This window comes from Watersipora subatra, chromosome 1 (assembly GCF_963576615.1).
Source record: "Watersipora subatra chromosome 1, tzWatSuba1.1, whole genome shotgun sequence".
In the NCBI taxonomy this organism is placed as follows: domain Eukaryota; kingdom Metazoa; phylum Bryozoa; class Gymnolaemata; order Cheilostomatida; family Watersiporidae; genus Watersipora; species Watersipora subatra.
The window spans coordinates 52,752,596-52,779,562 of NC_088708.1; the positions used below are offsets into that span (position 1 = coordinate 52,752,596).

Below are 26,967 nucleotides of genomic sequence, written 5' to 3' on the forward strand. Positions count from 1 at the left end.
AAAAAACATTAAGTTTTAGCAACATGAGGTTTGCTTGATCAGTGCACCTGTCCAGTAACTATAAACATGAGTGGCTACTCTCAGGGCTACTCTCAGGGACAGATATGCTACTCTCAAGGACAGATATGCTTAAATCACCCATTAAAGTTTTATTAAAAACTTTTTCAAGAAATTTGATTAAATTAAGAAAGAGCATTTTCAATAATTTTAAACCATGCTCGTCTTGCCTTGTCAGAATTTCTGTTGTTTATTGCTCCTTGTTTGATTGCAGGCCTCCTTGCAGAGCAGGGGATATTTTATAACTAGCTACTTTTGCCACATTTTATACTTTTTTCTTCTCCATTTTATGGTGTTAGAGTTTTGGTTTGAGGTTTGCTGGTGGAATTCTTTAGAATTTGTCCTTAGCCAACATACAGTGTCATATTGGGAGTCTCATTGAATTTAATAGAATATGCGCTATAAATAATGTCAACTAAATCATTTTTACTTACACGAAGGTGCATAGATGTAATAAATTATAACTAACCCAGCAAGGACAAGGTAATGAATTAAAAATTTAACTGATACGGTTTAAGTTTGTGTTTGGCAAGTATTTTTGGATTGATTCATATGCAGGAAAATTAGTATTATTTCTTCTGTAGTTAACCGGTTTGAGTGTTCTTTCTGTAGCTGAGTGGTTTGGATATCACTTCTAAGCACCTAGAGGGACAGATTGCCACATTGGAGGACAAAGTAAAACAGCAGGTGAGCAGTTGTCTGTGGGAAAAAAGGAGAGTTGTTGTACCCTTAATGGCGAGGTTGGGATAAATAAAGATATAAAATATTTAAATATTGTAAATGCAAAGGTGAAATAGAAACTGCTATTTGTCTTTCAAGTATACTAATCCTTGAATAGATTCTGAGTTGTATTCAGTAATTAGCTGTGCTTCCCGGCGTTGCGTGGGTATTAAAAATCAGCTTAGAAGTAATGAGAGGTGCCTGCCACTTGCTATTAGCAATGGAAATTGCCAATACGCTTACTAATGATAGATATTCGTCTAAGAGGCGTTACGCAATCACCCTGCATAGTATGCAAAGCCGTTGGGTATTTGCTCCCATATAGCGACATATATCGGCTAGCGAAGAAATCAATCTCTGTAGCCTAATTGGTATGAAGTCGGACTAGTGAACGGGAGGGTCTGAGATCATATCTTCTTCGGTACAGATTCTTTATTCCAAGATTTTAATAGCTATAGCTGGAGGGACACACATACACAGATATGTTGAGATACATTTATATAGATATAGATTTGGTATACCTAATTGACCTGAACTATTTTGCAGGAAAGACAACTTCAGACTGAGGCTTCGGCTGCTAAGATTTCTACAGAGAAAACACAAACTGAAGCCGCTGATTATCTGGCACAAAGTAAGTTTTAGTTAATGACAGGTAAAGAATCTCTCAAGTTAGTAACTAGTAACAGTTAGTGTTGGATTTACTGTCTATATGACTAGCTATGGTTGGAGTGGTCAAGATGAAGTCAGATGATGTTTAGTAAAGAAAAATATTAGTTAGTGCTAATTATATGTATATGACAGCAATTTTATTTGTTGTCATTCCAAGATTTATAAGATACAAGCAGGTGTTAGTAGGCAGTGCACAGGCGAAATAACCTGTTTGCACCTGTTTGGCTTTTTATGTAGAATCACCAGATTTCAGATCATCTGAAGCACCAGTTTTACAAATGTCGAGAACGCAATGTACGCGTGTTTGTTTGAGTGTTTGAATACCTCAATCATTCACAATATTTTGTGGAATTAAAATATTTGGCTAGCAGTATGTGCAGAACATTTCAGGGGAACCTGTGAGCAGTCAGCAGTAGGCAGCAGGCAGCATTTATTTCCAGTTTTGTGTACTGAGCTTATCATTATACTGCAGTCTCTTTCTACACCAATTGAACTTACGTAGTGGAGATGTAATGCGGCTTTATATAGTTTACAGTATGTCTATTGTCCATGGTATAAAACACAGCAGCTGTGGTCTAAAATGGTTGACCCGCAAATGATGGGTCAGGGTTCAATACCCAAAAAGGCCACTGGTGGTAACTGAACTAGTATTTTAAACCACTAGGCCATCGCCAATCTAAAATTGCTCTCTGCAACAGTCGACAAGGTTTCCTTGCCACTGGGCTCAGACATTGTCAACCAAAGTCACAGAGCCATCACTTGTATAACTATGTCTACATACAGTATATATTAATGATATAAATATTACCATATCTGTATAAATCTTAAAGTTTGTATGTGTTTCGGTTTCTCTAGCTATAGCTATTAAAATTTAGCATTGAAATATCTGCTACATGCTGGATTTGATCTCGGAACTTCCCATTCACCAGGCAAACATCTTACCAATTAAGCGACGTCTAATGATTAAGCTAAGCATCTTACCATACCGCTCTGTGTACAGTGCAATGTCATTTTATGCTAGCTCTTTAGGCTTTTATTAGTATATTACTCAAATTTCTAATTACTAGCTTACTCGAATTAGCCATTGGCAATGTGCCAGGCTAATGGCAAGTGACAGGCAACTACATTACCTGTCACTGTTTATAAGCTGATTTTTAATATTTGTACAACGCAGGACATACCGCTAGTATAGTATAGAATATATTCATAATATAATTTTGCAGTTGAGAAGCTCAACCAAGAAATTGATGGATACCAAGCTGAGGTGAAAATGCTTAAAAAGAAACAAATCTCTTCAGTCAGAGTAAGTATTTAGCAAGGAATGATCGAGGGTCAGTGCTAGGAACTCAAACTGTTAGTCTATGTTAAAGCAGGGATTACGTGTATGTCACAATTTCCATTTCCCTAACATTTCCATAATTCATTTCCATATTATTTCCATTTCCATAACATTTCCCTATTATTTCCATTTCTATAACGTTTCCATATTATTTTCCCTTTCCATAACATTTCCATATTTCTAAAATAAAATTTCCATATCCATTTCCATAAAATTATGGAAATATTTATGTTTATGGAAATGGATATGAAAAAGTAAACATTTCCATAATATGTTTAGTGGTCCCTGTGTTAAAGTTTAAGTCACCAGGAACATGTTTGAATTGACGATTTACTGAAATCTTTTCACTCGCCCTCTCACCTGAATACTCATACATAACGCTCTTCATCCGCTGCCAAGGTTGAGTAGAGTTAGCACAGGTTCTCTCTATTATAACTTGCATCTGATATACATACGATAGTCAGATGCTGTATGTTCACTTGTTGATGATATCACAGTCGAGTACACTTGCCAATTATGCACATAACTTAATTGCTATTATGTAGTTCCTTCCGTGATCTACGCAATTGTCTTTTGAATGGTTTGTTGATGCAAAAATGATAAAATATTATATCTTTGTAAATTTGTCCACTGAGACTTACCTAACTGAAGTCACATTAAATAATTGATAGCCTCTGGTCCCAGACCACACATAAAGCATAGCATTATTGCAGCTTGAAGGGGTTCAACTCTGTTGGTACGCCCTATAAAGTAGCGTGTCATGAACAAAAGCTGGTTGAGCTCTATAGGTTTGCAGTAAAACATTTATGGCTATCTAGCTTCATACATTTGTACTCATGAAACTTATAATAACAAAATCTATATTATTATATTGGCCCTCGTCCGTTTATTCGTTTTTTCTGACGCAAATCAGTCCTTATTCTCTGATTGGCTCCGTTATTTGGAGACTTCGAAGGTGACCGATTACCTCAGTTCGTTAGAGCCTAAGTTTAACAAACTGAATGTCATGGGTTCGAGCCCCGTATTTGCCAATGTTTTAGTCTTCTCATTAAATGCAAGTATAGATTTTTGTTATTGCGTAAAAGTTAGTACATTTGAAACAATTGTTATTGTAACACAGAATCAAAGACTTTGACATAATTTCTGACAATTTAACCAGATTCAAAGTCACCTTTTTATTAGCAATGAATCCGTGAGTTCATGAAGCTGATTTTAGACAGAAGAAATTGTAATATGTCCAGTTAGGACCACTTATTTCAACAAATCAAATATTACATAAATTATTTCTTATTTATTTATTATGAAGGCCTATGAATGAAAAAAAACAATAGCTATCATTTACATGTGAAGTGACCAAATATAATAAAGAAAACTATTGCTATAATCCTTTCTGCTTGAGTTTTAATTATAAACAAGATGATACCCAGATAATTGCCTTCATGCTATTTAACATAAAGCTTGAAGGAACTTTCTAGAAGTATAATCTACCTTGCATGAAAAAAGTGAGAATATTCTGATATTGTTCTGATATTTACATAACCTAAATGCGGTATCATATGTATTAGTTAATCATTGTTTTTGTTTAGTGTTGGGAAGTTTGATTTTTTTCTTGTTAGTTAACTCAATGTTTATTTGTGACTTTACTTTTAGGAGCTGACGCGAGAAGTTCACACCCTAAAGAGACAGTTAGAAGCTCACGAGTCAAAACACTTAGACGAGAATATTATTCTTCCAACATCGACAGGCCGACAGAGTAGCCCGGCCAGAGATGGTTCCACTAGTCTTCAACATTCCAGAAATAACAGCATTAGTAGTCTTGATAAGGCTGACAGCTGGGTCTTGGTTGACCGTCCACAGGCTGCCCCTGAGTCGAGTAAACAGTCTGCATCAGACACTGTGAGCGTCCATCTTTATTATTCCATATATATTATCAGGCTTCGTAATTTCAGTCTATTTATGCCTACGCAGTAAATGGTTTATATAACAAGTCACTATTTTCATTCCATTTTTGCCTACATAGAAAATGGTTTAAATAGCAAGTCACTAATTTAACAGAGACAACTTGTTCTTTTTGCTTTGTCTTTTTGTTTACTGTGTGCCCTTTGGGTATTGTTTTGAAAACCAAGTGTTGTTTTATACCTGCGGGGCATTTGCCAAAACTTTCTGATGTCTTTAGATCTGTCAGTTTATTGGCTAAAGATGATAAAGGCATAATCACTTGTCTCTCTGCAACTGTATGATTAGACTTGTGTTTTCTGCTAATTGAATTTTGCTATTTTCTTATTTTTGTTAGCAAGTTGTAGTGCGACAACCTGGACACAGACTCGGCACTCGACCTCGTGTACGTTGCTTTGCTCGGGGTTGTCTTTAGTCTAACTTCTAGCAATTGCCTATCAATTCTCTCATATAAATCATCTATAGATCCATAGAACTATTTCAATCCTTCGGCTCTGCTAAATTTCATAGCAAGTAGTCGCATATGTAATTTCCTTTCCCTGCTTGTAATTCAACATTTTCTGTTAGTTTTATATGATTGCGTTGAGTTGCGTGTGAGCTTTGTGAACAGTCTTTGCGAATCCCTGGTGTGAGTGCTGTTTAGAGTCTGGTAATCAGTACAGACAGGAGTATTATGATAAATAGCTAATGGTGGCTGTGGCCTTACATCTATTTTATTCCACTAGCTGTGCCTTCCGGCGTTGCCCGGGTATTAAAAATCAGCTTATAAACAATGAGAAGTGATGAGATTTGCTTACCACTTGCTGGCAGGTAACTCTCCAGCAAGTAGCAGGCGATTGCCAAGTGGCCTGGCACTTGGCAACCTAACTACTAACCTAGTTAGTAAGCTTCAAATGCCGGTAGGCAATGGCATTGCGTCAGCATTGTTGCCCAGCTAGGCTATTCTAATAATAGCTATAGCCGGAATGCAGACAGACATATGACACACGGACATACTTTCAGAAATATATATATAGATTATTACAGATATCACATTCCAAATTGTATTAATGCCTTGTGGGTACAGTTAGGTGCAGTTAGGTACAGTTAGATACAGCACTCGAGCTAGAATTGAGAATTATAGCTCATTGTATTTACAACTACGATTTCTTACTGCACTTACCGTAAGTTGTTTTTAGAATTTGGTTTCTATTGCTCTGTTGCTCATCTTTCCTTTGCATATAAAAATTTTGTCTGTTAAATCCGGCAATTCCAGTCTTTGTCCAGTGATTATTGCTTTTTGTTGTGTTTTAAAGTATTGTTGCACAATAATATGGAAGACTCTGCTCGATATTATCAAAAACTTGTGTCCCATATTTAGAAAAATAAACGCAAAGTTGTAGAAAAATTGTACTCAAATTGAGTAGACAACCTTTATGGTAGAAATAAATAGTTGAGGTGTTGTATCCAATTGCCTGGCAGAATTTGGGTACAACGTACACAAAATATTGTAAATTGCTAACCAACAGTGAAAATTTTTGTTCAATGATGTAGAGCCTAATTTGATAACTGGCTCACACCCAACAGTGTGACGAACTTTCATCTAATATTGTAGAGAAATCATATGCAACTGTATAGAGATTTTCATGTGAGTGTAGAGAAATTGCACATTAACAGATAGCACAAGTACCTTATAACGCATAATATAGTTGAGCTCTGTTATTTAACAGGCCTCCGCTAGCGATGCCCTCGAGCCACAGTTCCTCGAGCCAGACAAACAGAAGATGATCGAGAAGATAGTCAAGCTGCAGAAACTAAATGCTCGTAAGAATGAGAAGTTGGATTTCTGTCAGGAACATATCAGTCAGCTGGTAGAAGAGATACAAAAGAAAACTCGGTTGGTTTTAGATTACTAGTATAAAAGCTTAGGACAAATGTGCAATATTGCGATTTGAAAGCTTTCGATTATTTTAATTTCTCCGTTTGATGAGGTTGGGTTTTGGTGATCGGTGTAGATTTGTAGGCTTAAACTATAGTAAATAATTTCCTTTCCCCCCTATTTGCTAACAACAGCCATATTTTGGGTGTAATTTCATTTAGAGCCAACATTTAATACAATATGCATGTATTGATAAGGATTGGTGATTGTTTTTTCATATTCTGTAATATTGTGAGCAGATATTTCTAAATGGAATGTTAAGATTTCTGGAACAGCATTCTATGCATCGCAACATAAATATTAAAACAGCCGACGATGTGAGATAGGCTGGGGATATTTAATGTTAACCCCCTCAATGAACTAACCCGAGATAATGTGGAGGTCGTGTTTTCAACTTCTTGGACTACGCACGAAATATTTCTGACTTTCTACTTGTTGAAAATAAAATCATATTAAACTATCTTGGCCATTTCTACCATTAAATTAAACCTACCCAAAGAAATTTCAAGCCAAAACAACTACGTGTACTTCAAAATTACTAACAAGTAAAAATAGTCTTTTGCCCTCAGGTTACTGATCTAGTTTTCTATTATGTTTTATCTTGTGTAGAAAGGGCATAAAATAGGTAAAATTGCGCAAATTGGGCTCATTTTGAAACACTGAAAAGATAGATCTTGTGATCATACAAAAGCATTCCTGGTTAGCATCATACCTGGTGTAGACCAGTCGTTATGTAGTAGTTTAGCATGACTAGCATTGATTGTTTAACTTTTCGATATATATCTGCGTTTTTTACACCTACGCCATCCATGTCCCTGTAGAAAATTATATATCAATTACGGTGTCTTCAAGTCCTTGAATTGTCACCTCTTGTTGTAGAATCATACAGATGTACGCGATGCGAGATCATGCTGGAGGTTTGACCTCTGAAGCAATGGAGCTGAATAAGGTAAATCACGTTTTGGGCATCGACGTGGTAGCCCGCATCCGGCATTCAGACTCGAAAAACCAATGACTTTAGCTATGGTCAGTTTGTTTGACACGTTACTGAAAGCAAAATTTTGAGAAGACGATCCTTGGTTGCTGGTAACTTTTAGGTATAATCGAGATTATAAGCGTTTTAATATTATATGTGGAAAGATTGCAGCTGACCTAAACTGCAACAATCAGGTTTGCTCGGTTGCGCTCACAATCGAAAGGTGGTTTCATTGAGTAAAAATGATTAGATGTAACATACATGTTAATTTAATGAAATGATACAACATATTTATTAAGTCAATTTTTGTTGCGCAATCATGCCAACCCTTACGATTACCTCAACACGCGATCTAAAATTTATGCCAATGACATATAAATGCTCTTCAATGTCCATGTAAGATATTTTGACTAGAGTTTTCATGGCTTTTTATATAGAATCTTTATTTGATGAGATTGTGAACTTTTAAAAAACGTGAAAAAGCTGAAGATAACAACATGAAGATAGTGGTGTAGTGTTTGTGACTTACAGTAAATTATATAATATAATAATATTATATAATATAGTAAAACAGGTAGGAAATATGAAGAATTGAAGGCGTATTTGTTGTTTTGTCACACAATAGTTTATTATTGGTTACATCGAGTTTGCCTGCTGAATGTGCTGCGTTTAAATCGGCGGGATGTTTTATGAGGTCCTTCTCAAGCTGCTAGATGTCAACCTGATTGCTAGATGTCAGCTGTCAGCTGATGCTAGTGACATGGATTGTTGAGCGACTCATGGTCGCTTGAAATGACAAAATAATCTTTGAAACTGAAACCCCTTTCATTCAGTGTTTGGAGTTTTCTGTTACTGCATAATGTGTACTGATTTAGTCTTGTCTTTGTTTGTAGATTGCGATTGCTAAAAAAGGTGGAATAATGGCGTCTATAAATAAACAGCAATCAAAAGACGAAAGCTTAAGCTTAAAACTCTCTCTTAAAATTAATAATCAGTTGCAGGGTTTGTTTGAAGATACTCTACTCAAGAACATAACACTGAAGGTGAGTTAACTGCCCCTTCGTAATGAGCATAAGTTTAGCTAAAGAGACCTTTAGTGTGTACGTGTATACGTCACTTGTAGACGATTACAATAACTATTTTATTAATAATATACATATACATGAGAGAGTAAGTTTACATAAAATACACAATTATGAAGGCCGGTTGTGTGAAAATAGTGTCGAAAGTTAATGTCTGCATTTTTGGAATTGAAGAAGTAGCTTTTTAGTATTTCAATAGTAAAGCGTTTTAAGTAATAAAATTGTAATTTTAGTGCAAGTTTTTTGGTTGCACTCATAAGAGATACGGTTTATTATCATTATTCCATTCTTCATCATCAGATTAACTACAGTTTTATTTGGTACTCTTAGAGAAAGATGTACCAACAAACAATCACATCTCGCTTCTTATTGGTGCAATCCTCAATTCTGTAAATAAATAGATGAAAGCTGTGGCCAGGCGAGTTACTCGGAGTGCCTTTTGCAGCGCTTTCTTGCAATATATCACTTGACGTATTGTCATTAGTCCACAAGAAGATACACTTTTTGTTGTTTGAGGTTATTGCTCTCAATACATATTTTCCATGCAAATTTTCTTCTCCTAGCGCGTAGTAATAAGAGGATTCATAGCATTCTTTGAGCTTGTCGATGCGAGCAGCTGTAACACGTATTTAATGCTCATTTTCTTGTTAGACGACTTAATCAAAAGGTAAACACTGTTAAACTCTCCTGACATCTAATGTTTTGTTAGCTTAACATCGATAGCTGTATGTTTTTCCTATTGTGCAAGGTCAAGGTCGCTCCAACTGAAATGACAAAAGATGTTATTATACTTTAAAAATTGCAAGGCTTCTTCTTGAAACCGTTGACACTGAAAATTGTTTATAAATTTTTCTAACAATTTGTTGACAATATTTATTACAACGTGCATAAAAGACTTATATGCTGATAGATTGATGCAATTTTTGTCATGCAAGTTTTATGTTGTGAAATTTTAGTTTGTTTCGCTATCAACTATGCGTCTTGGTCAGTTAGCAACAATTTCACAAAAGCGAATGAATTCTGCTAAAAAGCAAACAGACTGATTTTAAACATAAAACTTAAAGCTGCCTTTAAAATCTTTCTTAATTTGTATGGCCAATTTATCTGTAATAGAAGGCTCTTAGTCTTGTCAACTATTGAATGTGGTTTCACTGTTAAACCAATTTTTTGTGCGTTTGCAGGAGAATATGGATACATTAGGGCAGGAAATACAGCGAATGTCAGCAGAGAATGCAGCCCTGCGAGACCAAATATCACAGCGTGAAACCAAAGTGACTTGATGTTAGTTCAAGGCTTTTTAATGAGCCACTGATGGCTACAGTTTAGGAATACATGTCAGCTAGATGTTATTAAACATTTTGCATCGCTGACACTTTGAGAACTGTTAGCAGAATGGCTATTTTTGGGTACGATGAGAGATAATCAGTGATGTGACTGCTTTATTTTGCTCATAATCAGTATTATTTAAGAAATATTGATAAATTTATTATATTGATATCAGTTTCTACCATAATATATATAATATATTATTACTGTAATGATTAACTTACTGTTTCAATATGTATAACAAAAATAGATAATTTTTTTGTATTTGGTCAGTGTTGCTGTTGTGGTTACGTTTAGCTCACTAAAAATTATGCCTTTTCCTATTATAAAGGAAAGCCTGAGAGCAACTTCACTGGATCCGCTGAAACCTACTTGTTCACGATGTTTTGCTAGTATCTGAACAAGCACCTTTTTAAAACAAATGTTTCATACTGCAAAATCATAAATCAAAAATTATGCTGCAGGCAAAAAACGTTTAAAAGTACAAACAACATGTCATGCCTTACTGTGATCAGTGGCTCCTGTAAGCATTACATGTAATTTATGAACGATTTGCTCTCAAACGTGCTGAATGCTGTATTTGAAGTTGTTCACTCAGCTTATTTGGGATTTTCCCAGACAGCGAGTGTCCAATTATCTTCTACGTACCTAGTTTATCAGACTACAGTCGCTATTGCAATGAAGCCTGAGTTTCAAAAGATGCGATCATTCCACAAAGATTATAAAGACTAATCATAAAACTACTCATTAAATATCTACACTTGGTTGTATCAAAAATATTGACGACTTATCATGTACACGTAAGATTTGTAGTGTATAATATATACAGCCGCTTAGGAGTGGATATCAAATTAGCGAGTTGGCGCTTTCCCAGGAATGTAAGAATACCGCAGCTACTACTGCATTTGCAGTGGCTACAAAGATAAATTGTCATGCTTGCCAAATATTTTGTTTATACCATTTTGACGAAAGGGCATTATGGGTTTACCATCATCATTCTGCTTCTGTGTAACTCCAATTTTCAAAAACACGGCTTTTATTTTTATCATTTATTTTTCGTTAGGCTATCCTGCAGTTGTACGACACAGTGCCTCCTGTCGATGTTAAGTTTGTTCAACATGATAACAAAATGTAGAATATGCAAACTTTATTGACGATATATTTTATCAGCAACACAATCCTGTATAAGATCTACTTCATATTGCAAATATTTAATATTCGAATCTATAACTTGTATGCGGTTAACATTTGAATAATTAAGTTTTACACTCCGCTGAAATCAACCCATTTTTGAACAACAGAATCGAGTTATATATAACAGTTTTTCGCAAAACACTTTTGCGCTTTTAAATCGCTAGTTTCTACCAAAATCATGCTAAAGACAAGTTGGTTATTTTTAGATTTCTGAAGTGTTTTGAAACCAGTACAGTATTTGTAACTTGTTGACAATAAACATTCAATTTTTACTTCTAAATGCATATTACCCTATCGATCACATACTTTACTTTCTAAATATCTTATTTATATCATGTCGATTTTATCAATAATTTATTATACCAATATACTACATTGGTACTAGTTTAGCAACACGTTTCTTTATCGTTCGAGAGCTTAATACTAACAGGCTAATTATTTCGCTCCTTACAATCCGTTGCTTTGCAAAGAACAAGTTCTCGATCTCCTAATTAAAAACTGGCAATAGTTGTTAATCTTAGCAAATAACTATGATGCATTATCTTTATTGTAATGAGTAATTATTTTGGTTATAATGCTGATGTATTGTTTTATAAAATTATATTCACCTATACCACAACAACTATTGGGAATTATATGGCACCTTACAGTGCCTCGCGTTCCGTGTTCTCAACTCGAGCTGTTCAACTGAATTGCTGTTCAAAGAACTCGATCTGGGTTTTTGATGAACTAGAGTTGTGTTACACAAAACTAACCCGGGTTTGCTAAAAAAAGCAAACGGAGTAATTGGAGTGTCTCATTTCTAGAACTGCATTTGCGTATATTATATAAAATTTAATAATTGAATAATAATAATTTAAATATATATACATACATATTTAAATTATATATATTGGTGATATTTGCGCATATTTATTTATATAAATATAAAGAGACAAAAACAATTGTAGAATGTAAAAAGCAAACTAAAAATCAATCTATGTGGTGGCCGGGCCACTTCTTTTTCAAACGAAAAAAAGAGTTATCTTTCTAGAACCTGACAAGAAACTGAATGAACACCGAAAATGAACAAACATAGAAATTATGTCAATGACATTCAATGATGCACCAAAAAATTCCATATAAAAAATATAGCTAGAGAAAATGAAATGATGAGTTATTTAGTATGGCGCCTTACAGTACTTCACGTTCCATGTTCTCAAGCCGAGTTGTTGAACTCGAGTTGCTGTTGAAAGAACTCGGCTTGGGTTTTTGATGAACTCGAGTTGTACAATATTTATTATTGTACATAGTTACAAACTCAAGTTTGTAACTATAACTCGAGTTATACAACTCGAGTTGCAAACTCGGGACACTCTAATTCGCCATTAGCTCTAGTTTTACAGTACATACATACATACATAGTTTAATTTCTATTAGCTAACGGGTGCCTATTGATGTACCATTGTTAATATAACCAGATCTACGGTTATGCTACCGTAATACCAATATGTTGCACCTTACATTTACAAACTCGAGTTTGTAAATACAACTCGAGTTACACAACTTGAGTTGAGAACACGGAACGCGAGGCGCTGTAAGGCGCCATAGAATGATGATTCCAATAAAACAATAGACTAAAATCACTCAGCAGTATTATAATTCCAGCCATGCGGCACACAAGGATTACGACTTTATTAACAAATATACACAGTAAGTGACTCATTGAATAATATTTAAACATATATCAATTCACGAAATGAGTGTTGATGAATTACATTCTTGCTATGAAAGGAACTCGAGATAAATATTTTGTGAAACATTAATGCTGACTCGAAATAAAAACAGATACATTTTTATGGAAAATAGCTATACAAAAATTTCTATTTTACATCTGTAATTAGATTTTTCTTTTGTTACATCGTTATGTATCTGAATGTATTTGAAAAGGTAATACTTGATTTAGGTACACTCTAGGTCTGAGTCACTAAGAAAGTTCGATCATTTCGTTTTGTGCATCTTACTTCTTTAGTTGAAGGAGATAAAATTGTCTTCTACAGAGTTTATCTGATATGTGGTGCTATCATCAACATATTGTCCTACAATAAAAGTGATTAGAAATTGATTGCTATTTAATAAAAAGCATAAAAAGTTTTTATGCTTTTTTGTTAGGGTTTGTTTTGACTGCAACATTTGTGTTCTTGTAAATATATATAATACAATACATATATATATAATATGTATATATATATATATATTTGATCGATGTCCTCTGGTTGCTTTTTCTTTTTTTCTGCATGTTTTATTGAGAAATTATTTTGAAAAGTGTGAACTTTTTAGTTTTAGTGATATGATAGATATTCTGTTTGCTTACAGGCAGATTTTCATTCCCCAGGTCTAATTACCAACTGGCAATTAATTTTTTTAGATCTTCTCACTGAGCAATACAAAGCTTTATTCCATTCTAATTAGCACTAGCTGAATGTTAGAAATGGTTTGTGTTAGAAAGCTACTACTTGCTCTTCTGGTATAATAATTGTTTTGTCACTATCATGTTTTTATATGACTCCTACATTTTGTTTTTACATGATTGCTTCGGTAGGCCTATGCGCTTACTTCACATAGACATGTTATACAGCTTTGCCTGTCTCTTTCCTGATCAAGATAGTCTTTGTATGGAATAAATTTGTTTGTAACTCGCTGTAACTTAGCAAAATAGGCAAGTTCCAAACCAACACCTATATTATTCATAAGAATTAAAAGTTTTATGACACGTTGGGCTATTAAAGCAATAATCTCCACGCATTTATGGTGTTTTTAAATGGCGTTTGACAAATCCTCTGTATATTTTCTTAGGGTGGATTAGTTACCATATGCCATTTTTGCCAGTAGTAAAATCACCAGACATCACGCATTGCTTATCTATGTGTGATTTCATCTGCATTCATAGTCTATAAAATCCACTGCTACTAAAAGCTCACATGATTTAAAAATCTACTGAAGGAATGTTGCACAAATGACCGAAAACTGTTCGTTGCTGTGCTTGATTTCATGTACCTGTGAAGACCTAAACCCTTACAACACATACGATTCTTATAGTGTCCTTGTCATAGCCTGTGTCTCCGGATATCATACAGGTATTGACATTGCTTAGGTTTCTTGATGAGCTAAGGTTTGCTGGTCTTTTTTAACTCTATCTCCATCTTCATGTTTCAGGCTCTGCAGTTATGTCATAGGCTTATGTAAAAACTAGTGAAATGGCTCCCAACTCGGTAAGTTTATACGCTATTTGAACATAAGCAATGAAAGTAAACATTGCGGGCTCAACAATGCTCTAATATGTAGGTTATGTGTGGTTGATGTATATCTGCCATATTTGCTGCTTCAGGTCATTGCTGTTCTGCTAAACATCGGACACACAGCTAGCCACCGATCTAGCCAGCACCCGCATGGTTATACTCATGACTGGAGTGCGTATGTGAAGGGAGCCGAGGGAATAGATATTCATTACTTTGTAGAAAAGGTTGTCTTTACCTTGCACGAGACGTTTGCTCAGCCTGTTCAAGGTAAGTTAATAAAAAAGCTTGAAACCTGTTTTACGGTAGAAATAGTATAAACAATTCTCAAGAATGAACTTAAACAAAATTTTATTAGATTTTATCAGAAAGTATCTGGTATTTTTCTATGATTTGGGATTGTTTTTGGTGTTTGAAGTGATCTGACTGCCAGGATGTTTCAAGATTAAAGTCGACAACACTTGATCGCAGTTAAAACGCTCAGATTCAAACGAAAGTTCGATTATGAGGTCTATAGTTGCACTTCTGCAAATAGACCGGCAGAATAGAGACGCTGAAGGCAGAATAACGCTAAAACTTAAACGTACTACCCGATATCAATAACGAGAGAGAGAGACAGAGGCAGCCGTAAAACGTATTTTTCTTGTGAGCATTTTAGCCGCCATCAATTTTTGTCGATTTTAACCAGAAACATAAAAACAACCGCGAATGATATAAAACAGTGGTAATTTCTAATAAAATCTATATAAATATTGTGTAAGTTCATTTTTAAAGTAAAGCTGGGTTATTATTGTGCTGGGTTATTATTGTGATGGGTTATTATTGTGCTGGGTTATTATTGTGCTGGGTTATTATTGTGCTGGGTTATTATTGTGCTGGGTTATTATTGTGCTGGGTTATTATTGTGATGGGTTATTATTGTGATGGGTTATTATTGTGCTGGGTTATTATTGTGCTGGGTTATTATTGTGATGGGTTATTATTGTGCTGGGTTATTATTGTGATGGGTTATTATTGTGCTGGGTTATTATTGTGATGGGTTGTTATTGTGCTGGGTTATTATTGTGATGGGTTATTATTGTGCTGGGTTATTATTGTGCTGGGTTATTATTGTGATGGGTTATTATTGTGCTGGGTTATTATTGTGCTGGGTTATTATTGTGATGGGTTATTATTGTGATGGGTTATTATTGTGCTGGGTTATTATTGTGATGGGTTATTATTGTGCTGGGTTATTATTGTGATGGGTTATTATTGTGATGGGTTATTATTGTGCTGGGTTATTATTGTGCTGGGTTATTATTGTGCTGGGTTATTATTGTGCTGGGTTATTATTGTGCTGGGTTATTATTGTGCTGGGTTATTATTGTGATGGGTTATTATTGTGCTGGGTTATTATTGTGCTGGGTTATTATTGTGATGGGTTATTATTGTGATGGGTTATTATTGTGCTGGGTTATTATTGTGCTGGGTTATTATTGTGCTGGGTTATTATTGTGCTGGGTTATTATTGGGCTGGGTTATTATTGTGATGGGTTATTATTGTGATGGGTTATTATTGTGCTGGGTTATTATTGTGCTGGGTTATTATTGTGCTGGGTTATTATTGTGATGGGTTATTATTGTGCTGGGTTATTATTGTGATGGGTTATTATTGTGATGGGTTATTATTGTGCTGGGTTATTATTGTGATGGGTTATTATTGTGCTGGGTTATTATTGTGATGGGTTGTTATTGTGCTGGGTTATTATTGTGATGGGTTATTATTGTGCTGGGTTATTATTGTGCTGGGTTATTATTGTGATGGGTTATTATTGTGATGGGTTATTATTTTGCTGGGTTATTATTGTGCTGGGTTATTATTGTGCTGGGTTATTATTGGGCTGGGTTATTATTGTGATGGGTTATTATTGTGATGGGTTATTATTGTGCTGGGTTATTATTGTGCTAGGTTATTATTGTGCTGGGTTATTATTGTGCTGGGTTATTATTGTGATGGGTTATTATTGTGCTGGGTTATTATTGTGATGGGTTATTATTGTGCTGGGTTATTATTGTGATGGGTTATTATTGTGCTGGGTTATTATTGTGATGGGTTGTTATTGTGCTGGGTTATTATTGTGATGGGTTATTATTGTGATGGGTTATTATTGTGATGGGTTATTATTGTGATGGGTTATTATTGTGATGGGTTATTATTGTGATGGGTTATTATTGTGCTGGGTTATTATTGTGATGGGTTGTTATTGTGATGGGTTATTATTGTGATGGGTTATTATTGTGATGGGTTATTATTGTGCTGGGTTATTATTGTGATGGGTTGTTATTGTGATGGGCTATTATTGTGCTGGGTTATTATTGTGCTGGGTTATTATTGTGATGGGTTATTATTGTGCTGGGTTATTATTGTGATGGGTTATTATTGTGATGGGTTATTATTGTGATGGGTTATTATTGTGATGGGTTATTATTGTGATGGGTTATTATTGTGCTGGGTTGTTATTGTGCTGGGTTATTATTGTGTTGGGTTATTATTGTGCTGGGTTATTATTGGGCTGGGTTATTATTGTGATGGGTTATTATTGTGCTGGGTTATTATTGTGCTGGGTTATTATTGTGATGGTTTATTATTGTGCTGGGTTATTATTGTGATGGGTTGTTATTGTGATGGGTTATTATTGTGCTGGGTTATTATTGTGATGGGTTATTATTGTGCTGGGTTATTATTGTGATGGGTTATTATTGGGATGGGTTATTATTGTGATGGGTTATTATTGTGATGGGTTATTATTGTGATGGGTTATTATTGTGATGGGTTATTATTGTGCTGGGTTATTATTGTGATGGGTTATTATTGTGATGGGTTATTATTGTGCTGGGTTGTTATTGTGTTGGGTTATTATTGTGATGGGTTATTATTGTGCTGGGTTATTATTGTGATGGGTTATTATTGTGCTGGGTTATTATTGTGATGGGTTATTATTGTGCTGGGTTATTATTGTGATGGGTTATTATTGTGATGGGTTATTATTGTGCTTGGTTATTATTGTGCTGGGTTATTATTGTGCTGGGTTATTATTGTGATGGGTTATTATTGTGATGGGTTATTATTGTGATAGGTTATTATTGTGCTGAGTTATTATTGTGATGGGTTGTTATTGTAATGGGTTATTATTGTGATGGGTTATTATTGTGCTGGGTTATTATTGTGCTGGGTTATTATTGTGCTGGGTTATTATTGTGATGGGTTATTATTGGGATGGGTTATTATTGTGATGGGTTATTATTGTGATGGGTTATTATTGTGATGGGTTATTTTTGTGATGGGTTATTATTGTGATGGGTTATTATTGTGATGGGTTATTATTGTGATGGGTTATTATTGTGCTGGGTTGTTATTGTGCTGGGTTATTATTGTGTTGGGTTATTATTGTGCTGGGTTATTATTGGGCTGGGTTATTATTGTGATGGGTTATTATTGTGCTGGGTTATTATTGTGATGGGTTATTATTGTGCTGGGTTATTATTGTGCTGGGTTATTATTGTGCTGGGTTATTATTGTGATGGGTTATTATTGTGATGGGTTATTATTGTGCTGGGTTATTATTGTGCTGGGTTATTATTGTGATGGGTTATTATTGTGCTGGGTTATTATTGTGATGGGTTATTATTGTGATGGGTTATTATTGTGCTGGGTTATTATTGTGATGGGTTATTATTGTGCTGGGTTATTATTGTGCTGGGTTGTTATTGTGCTGGGTTATTATTGTGATGGGTTGTTATTGTGCTGGGTTATTATTGTGCTGGGTTATTATTGTGCTGGGTTATTATTGTGCTGGGTTATTATTGTGATGGGGTATTATTGTGCTGGGTTATTATTGTGATGGGTTATTATATTGATGGGTTATTATTGTGCTGGGTTATTATTGTGCTGGGTTATTATTGTGCTGGGTTATTATTGTGATGGGTTATTATTGTGCTGGGTTATTATTGTGATGGGTTGTTATTGTGCTGGGTTATTATTGTGCTGGGTTATTATTGTGGTGGGTTGTTATTGTGCTGGGTTATTATTGTGCTGGGTTATTATTGTGATGGGTTATTATTGTGATGGGTTATTATTGTGATGGGTTATTATTGTGATGGGTTATTATTGTGCTGGGTTATTATTGTGATGGGTTGTTATTGTGATGGGTTATTATTGTGATGGGTTATTATTGTGCTGGGTTATTATTGTGCTGGGTTATTATTGTGATGGGGTATTATTGTGCTGGGTTATTATTGTGCTTGGTTATTATTGTGCTGGGTTATTATTGTGCTGGGTTATTATTGTGATGGGTTATTATTGTGCTGGGTTATTATTGTGATGGGTTGTTATTGTGCTGGGTTATTATTGTGCTGGGTTATTATTGTGATGGGTTGTTATTGTGCTGGGTTATTATTGTGCTGGGTTATTATTGTGATGGGTTGTTATTGTGCTGGGTTATTATTGTGCTGGGTTATTATTGTGCTGGGTTATTATTGTGCTGGGTTATTATTGTGATGGGGTATTATTGTGCTGGGTTAGTATTGTGCTTGGTTATTATTGTGCTGGGTTATTATTGTGCTGGGTTATTATTGTGATGGGTTATTATTGTGCTGGGTTATTATTGTGATGGGTTGTTATTGTGCTGGATTATTATTGTGCTGGGTTATTATTGTGCTGGGTTATTATTGTGATGGGGTATTATTGTGCTTGGTTATTATTGTGCTGGGTTATTATTGTGCTGGGTTATTATTGTGATGGGTTATTATTGTGATGGGTTATTATTGTGCTTGGTTATTATTGTGCTGGGTTATTATTGTGCTGGGTTATTATTGTGATGGGTTATTATTGTGCTGGGTTATTATTGTGATGGGTTATTATTGTGATGGGTTATTATTGTCCTGGGTTATTATTGTGATGGGTTATTATTGTGCTGGGTTATTATTGTGCTGGGTTGTTATTGTGCTGGGCTATTATTGTGATGGGTTATTATTGTGATGGGTTATTATTGTGCTGGGTTATTATTGTGCTGGGTTATTATTGTGATGGGTTATTATTGTGCTGGGTTATTATTGTGATGGGTTGTTATTGTGCTGGGTTATTATTGTGCTGGGTTATTATTGTGCTGGGTTATTATTGTGCTGGGTTATTATTGTGATGGGTTATTATTGTCCTGGGTTATTATTGTCCTGGGTTATTATTGTCCTAGGTTATTATTGTGAAGGGTTATTATTGTCCTGGGTTATTATTGTCCTGGGTTATTATTGTCTTGGGTTATTATTGTGATGGGTTATTATTGTCCTGGGTTATTATTGTGCTGGGTTATTATTGTGATGGGTTATTATTGTGCTTGGTTATTATTGTCCTGGGTTATTATTGTGATGGGTTACTATTGTGCTGGGTTATTATTGTGCTGGCTTACTATGGGTAAAGAGTCTCCAAAATACAATGGTTATACTTTAGGATATAACATAACATGGATGGAATGCATTAGCTCTCTGGCTCAATTGTTACACATGCTGTGGGCAAATACAGGCAGAATCAGTTGTCACATGAATTTTGCATTGAAGTCCGTGATATGTGACCCGATTGGTTCCCTATTTTGTGGGGCATAGTTCTATGGTTAAAGTGTGTGTGTATTTGTCTCAGTAAGCGAAATGCAAATGTTGGTATATATGCTCAAAAAACTGATGCTGACTCAGAAATATAAAAATAAAAATGTGAAACCATAAAAATCATATTACTTAGTAAAAATGTGATTAAGATACGATATACACGTAGATCTAAAACAATGTTTGCGTAGGTTCACTCTAAATTTTATTGTAGATAGACGTTTGGAGGCTAGTTTTATGAAAACTGTATACAGTAGTTTGCCGTTTAATATGTACCGGCTGTTAGTCTTCATTTACTCTAGCATTACGTGGAGTTTTTATCAAGCCATCAAGTTGGAGAATAGTTCATGGCGCAAGAACCTGTTAAGGTTTAAGTGCTCTTAGTGAATGGCAGTAACCATGTTCTTGAGAAGCGTCAGGCATTGTGGATTAATATCTCTTTTAATAAGGTGTCACTGATATTGTCACTCTATTCTCTGGTAACCAGCCATTCATTTTTTAATCTTGGTTACAAATGCAGAACATCGTTCAGTATTAATGAAAACTGTCTTATAACTCAAGGATCATTAAGATGCAACGCTTTCTTTCTCACACGGACAAGCTACTTTGGTGTAAAGAGTAAGGCAGAACTTTTTTCTCACATGGCAAGAATTTCGCATTTCATGCAAAAATTTAGTTTTTTTCTAATAATATCAAAGTATAGCCCCAACTGGTTATCAACCGAACTGGTGATTATCATAGCGATAACGAAACTTTGTTTGCTTCTATGTGTGCGCGTGTGTGCATCTTTATTCTTTAATCTTCAGTCTCCCTGACCATCCATTACATTACTACTTCCGCCAAAAATCACTACACCTCATACCAGACACCAACACCTTGCCAATTTATATTATGAAACAGTGCTATGCAAAAAGAGCTTTTTCTTTTAATACACATAATTTACTTTACTATTTTTTTGTCTCATGGTCTAATTTGTTGAAAACGGTTGGTGATAATAAATTTAATATCTATCTATATAAATCTCAAAGTTTGTGTAGTTTTGTTTGTTCAGCTACAGCTACTAAAATTTAGGAGTGAATTATCTGTTTCACGCTGGATTTGATCTCAGAACCTCCCATTCACCAGGCAAATATCTTACCAATTAAGCTACATAAGATGCATTGAGTCATTATGTCGATTAAAATAGGCACATCATTCTACGTTACGCAACGTGACTAGAGCTTGCTCATATTGTTAAGTTTAGCCATACGGTGTGAACTAGAGCTACTCTAGTTCAGTGGGTTCTTTAACAAGTCGTTACTTATCAGGAGACAAAACAAACACGTCCTAACTTACTGAGCTTCAAGCCGTAAGCGAGTCACTAGAAGATCCCTTCTCCCGGTCTCGCGCTTTTTCCCTTACCTCCGGTCAAGCCGGAGTTGTAGCGAGCCGATAATATCACATCTTCCTTTGTTTGATGGAAGCGACTTTCTCACAGGGGATCTTCATCTAGATTCTGGGAGATCCCGTGAGGTCTAGTCCTCTGCAGCCTGTATAGCCTGTAGGCGACTACTTGCTGGTCTTCTGCACTCTCAAGTGCTTATGGGTAAACGTGGGTTTCCCCCAGAGTCTGGTGTCTCTGTGAGTAGAGCCTGGTAATTCTACTTCGCTTCTAGGGCGCTTCGGTACTCCGGGTATCCTTGGAAACGCGAGGTTTAGGAAAAGGAGTCTGGGAACTCCTTTAAAAGGGTTGAGAGTCTAGGATCTCTCCAAATGTCGCCGAGAGTCTGGAATCTTTCCGACGTGACTTCCCACCTTGTGAAGACCACACCGCGCTTTCTCCTGGACCGAGCAACAGGTCCTCGTTGGCAGTGTTCATGTATTCTCTCTCTCCCGCCCAGTCTCCTTGTAGAGAAAGGTCTCTGGCTGTGTTGGTTGGTTCAGCGCGGTCTCCTGTGGACAGGTTTCCGGCCGAAGTCGCCTGTGCAGCACGGTCTCCTGCAAGCAGGTATCCGGCTACAGTCACCTGTTCAGCACGGTCTCCTGCAAGCAGGTATCCGGCTACAGTCACCTGTTCACCACAATCTCCTGTTGTGTGGTCTGTGGCTGGTGACGCCCCACTGTCTCCCTCCAAAAGAAGACCTTAGTTCTCGTGGTGGTCTCTCTCGTCGCCCGAGTCTCCACCTAATGCCATACTGTTGTCCCTAGCGGAGATGGTGGTGGCAAGACGGTAGCAGCAGGTTTTCTCTGAGATTTCGGGGTATGGGGAGCTGCCCGGGAACCAGGGGAGTTAGCTGAAGCAAAAATCTCCCTAAGGACGAACTTTCTCATACTCTTGTTTTACAGCACGGAGCTCTTTCTCTCGTCTCTCAAGCTCCTTCGGTTCAGCCTCGCCCCATCTACCTAGTGTGGCACACTGTTCTCTGAGGGCCCACAACTCTCCCTCAAAATCAGTCTGCTAGTCAACTGAGTTTCGGTTGGAAACTATCCGAACATTCTTATAAATACAGCGGTCTTTCCTTGACTTGAAGGGACATTCGCTTTCAGCATGATACTTGCCATCACATATACGACATCGGCTTGGCCTGTCGCACTCACCCGCCATGTGCCCAAGTTTCTTACAATTATTGCATCTAACACGGGGGCAGGTTTTCACAAAGTGATCTATTGAGCCACACTCATAGCGGCTGTCATTCCTTCTCCGGTATGAAGAGCCATGACGCTTTCCCCAATGACTATTCCTGTATGCATGGTCTTTGGAGCCATCTGAATCACTGCTAAGACTGTAACAGTGCCAGCGATAGCGTGTTCCATGACTACCTTCACAGCTGCTAGAGCCATGCCTGTAGCCATTATGATGCCCATGGCGTTCTTGACTACTCTCACGGCTGCTAGAATCGCGTCTGTAGTCATCATAACACCCATTGCATCCTCGAGCCTTGTAACTATCACTACTATCTCTATTCCTTCGACGACAGTCTCGGACCTCTCGCCGTTCTACCTCACCAACCTCCTGTTTGACACACAGCTGTCCAGTAGCCCCCACGCTTGCAGCTTTCGAAGAGGTACTAGCCCCTGGGATTGGCTTTATGGCTTCCGGTGTCGCACTAGGTTGAGCAAAAGCAGGTCGATTAAAACTAGGCTTTGCCGTGAGCATATTTGAGGCCTCTTGCACTACATTTCTGGTCCAGAGAAGGTTTCTAAACCTCTCCCAATCCAGATTATTTTGGGCTATCAAATCTCTACTCAATCTTGTGTCACATAGTCCATTCACGGCAATGACCAAAGCAAAGCTCCTCCGTGAATCATCATTCATGCCAAAATCAAGCTGCCTACTAAGCCGCTCTACTCTAAGGAGAAAATCTCTGTCGTCTTCTCCTGCAAGTTGTTTCGCAGAAACAAACTTTTGGGTCTTGACGTAAACGTTCTCCTCTCTTTCATAATGCCCTCTCAGCAGGTCCCGAGCCTGGTTGAAAGTTGAGTCTGGGTTATTAGACTCAAATCCCAACGATCTTAGGGTTTCCCTACCCTCTTGGCCTATGGCTTTTAAGAGTGCTAGTAATTGAGCCCTAGGAGTGAAGTTGGGGACCACGACGGCCTCCCCCTCCACCATAGCCTCACTATCCCCCATCTCAAAGTCCTTCATTTCAATACATAGGGTAAATTCTTCGCTAAACTTTTTCCAGCTACCGAATACATCAGTAGCCAAAATCTCTAGCGCAGGCAAGCTAGCAAAAATATTTGCACCCACCCTTCTTCCAGCCATTATTCTATATTAATTTGAAAGAATTAAATAGAATTCACTGAACAGAAATAATAACGGAACATTCAATTGAAATCCGTTCGTGTATCTATTGGTAGTCACCACACCTCAATGCACCTCGCCGAGCGTCTACACACTCCACAATTGTCCAACACAATTCAATATACTCACCTCGACTTATCACTGTATTATCGTATTAATTTAGCACTACACTATCGTATTAATCTATCACTACACTATCGTATCAACTTATTACTACACTATCAAATTACCATATCACTCCACTATCGTATTAATTTACCACCACACTATCGTATCAACTTATCACTACACTATCGTATTACTTCTCTCCTGAAAGTAAGCACTCGTGGTACCATGTGAACTAGAGCTACTCTAGTTCAGTGGGTTCTTTAACAAGTCGTTACTTATCAGGAGACAAAACAAACACGTCCTAACTTACTGAGCTTCAAGCCGTAAGCGAGTCACTAGAAGATCCCTTCTCCCGGTCTCGCGCTTTTTCCCTTACCTCCGGTCAAGCCGGAGTTGTAGCGAGCCGATAATATCACATACGGATAGTAACGTACTCCAATGAGTCTATGGCAATGTGCCAGGCTAATGGCAAGCGGCAAGCAACTACATTACTTGCAACTGTTTATAAGCTGTTTTTAATGCTCGTGCAACGCCGGAAATTTGGCTAGTCTATCTATATATGCATGTTCATTGGTATTAATGGTTCAGGGAGGGAAGTATTCTTTAACATATTTCTAAAAAATCTGATTTTGTTTATAGCTAGATAAATGCCCTGTGTTGGCCAGGGTACTAAAAAATGTCTTTGCCCAAACAATTTATTTTATATAACATTTACTATTCTAATTTTTAAACTTCATATCATGAGAAAGTGTTTTGTGCAGTTCAAATAAATTGACAGAAAAAATAAAACAACTGTAAAGATGTTTAAATGGGAAATAATTAGCAAGTAATGGCTTGATAGTCTGGTGTGCTACAATGAAAAATAATTTTAACACTGATACAATTAATACGAACTGAGAAAACAAATTTAAAATCATGAATATGTTGACTTAATAATATCAACTAGTATAATACTAGTACTAGTATAATAGTTAGTACATAGAAGTGGGTGTATAAAAAAGGTTTTGTTGCAGCAGAAGTTATCCGTCAAAACTTGGAATACGCCAATACTGATTCTTCTTGATACATGTACAAATGTAACAATGAGATATCGAAATTAAATACATCATTGAAGCGCAATCAGTAATTTGTCTGACCGAACGGAGACTTGATGTAGAGGCAATTCCTACTCGAGAATTTCCATGTGAATAGTCTTTAGTTTTGCAATATTTACCGGATGCCCTTTGAAAAGACTGGAAATTGAAGCCATTACAGTTGCGGACTTAAAATTGAAATGAAAATTTGAAAATACAAATTAAAAAATGTATGGTTACCTTAAAAAGACAAACAAATGCAAAAGGGAATATTAATTTTAGAATAAAAAGTACACACTTTGCTTGTAACCTTCAATCGTTATAAGCATAGATCATATACCTAACGAGGCATGGTAAGGACGGCATAGTACAGTAGTTAGGCACGCTTGTCTGTAGATATTTAGTTGAAGGTCCGGAGATCAAATCCAGTGGGAAGCAGATCTTTGTTACTAGATTTTAATCACTGCGGCTGGACATGCGCACTACACACAGACTTTAAGATCTATATATATATAGATGTTATAGTATTTTCATAGAATTTCTAACAGCTACTCAACATATGTGGTTTGAGATGACAGTTGGACTACCAGGATGTCAGCATTACCTTGACATATGTTCAGATTCATCATCGCTTCAAAGAGGAGTGTTTTTTGTTTTCTAAACATTTACAGTGAATATTCAGCAGCTGTTTTGACTGTCTCTTCTTGTTTTATAGTGGTCACCAAGCCCCCATATATGATACATGAAAGTGGATATGCCAGCTTCGGTCTCAAGCTTGACATCCACTTTGCCAACAAATCATGTCGCAATGGAGAAAATATCATTCATTACGAATATGACTTATATTTGCCTGGCGAAGGTCAGCCTGCTGTCACGTCTTTCAGACAGGAACGATTGCTCTTTAAAACACTTCCTCCAGAGTTTCGAGCTCGGCTGCTGGCCGGCGGAGCTGTGAGTTTGCTCTCTTTTTATTTCAAGTGCTTTCTGTTTAACTGACAGCTGGTAGCAGCTTCTGAAACGTGTCACTTGATTGGAGAGCTTTGTTATTTGGTGTTGCAATCATTTGTTATCTCCATTTAATAACGCAAGGTTTCTAAGCTGAATGGGTGCACCTGTAACACAGTCTTTACGCATTTTGGCTAACTCATGGGACAAGTTTATTTCAATCAGAAAAAATTTTACTCTGAGCAATTTATAATCGTATGTCATGCTTTTACATGAGTGGCAGCGGAGGTCAATAACGAATGCGAATTATTGTCGTTATAGTTTTCAAGTCCAGCTGTCCAGCTTACTAAAGGAAGTTAATATTATGTTACTATATTCATTTTGCTAGACATTTACTCTTGTTGCATGGATCACTCAGGGTCGCTCCAAACACCATGCATGCCAGCCACTCAATTAGTAAAGTATTTTGTGAATGAATAGCAGGAGTTGTCTGCACTACAAGTAATAAAACTATTGACACTTTAAATGCTGTGAATGCTTTAGACTGATAACGGGCGGGGAGGGTAGGGAGGTGAGTCAGATAGCGGTGATTATCCATACATCTAATTATTCAGATGTTTGCTGCCCATGCTTAGGATACTGTTAATCTGTTAGCAACCTAACTTTATTCATCCGGTTACAGTCATGGTTAAAAGTATTAACACCCCTCATCATTTAGTGACATAAATTAGGTTTTTGCTCTTCTACCAGCACTCTGTACTACACGACCAGACAATATAAATATCAAATAATTCCTCGTAAGATTTTTTATACTTTTAAAACATTTATTTAAAACAAAACTATCCCATCAGTCTCTGGGGGCAGTAAAACCAGAGTTTTTTGGAACAAAATATTTGTGTGAAAATATGGAG

General features: G+C 36.4%; 2 protein-coding genes across 2 annotated transcripts in view; both read left to right on the plus strand.

Moving 5' to 3' along the window:
• LOC137400229 (coiled-coil domain-containing protein 186-like) overlaps positions 1-26,967 on the plus strand; it is a 54,634-nt gene that overhangs the window by 17,581 nt on the left and 10,086 nt on the right. Inside the window, exons 11-16 of the mRNA XM_068086560.1 lie at positions 670-744; positions 1,324-1,408; positions 2,670-2,749; positions 4,436-4,681; positions 14,605-14,782; positions 25,827-26,062. Coding sequence (XP_067942661.1) covers positions 670-744; positions 1,324-1,408; positions 2,670-2,749; positions 4,436-4,681; positions 14,605-14,782; positions 25,827-26,062 — 900 coding nt within the window. The remainder of the gene's footprint in view (positions 1-669; positions 745-1,323; positions 1,409-2,669; positions 2,750-4,435; positions 4,682-14,604; positions 14,783-25,826; positions 26,063-26,967) is intronic.
• Positions 4,985-10,248, plus strand: LOC137385374 (coiled-coil domain-containing protein 186-like). Its single transcript, XM_068071826.1, has 6 exons — positions 4,985-4,993; positions 5,079-5,126; positions 6,451-6,617; positions 7,539-7,608; positions 8,529-8,678; positions 9,899-10,248. The coding sequence occupies exons 1-6, from the start codon at positions 4,985-4,987 to the stop codon at positions 9,995-9,997; spliced, it is 543 nt and encodes a 180-aa protein (XP_067927927.1). The 3' UTR covers positions 9,998-10,248.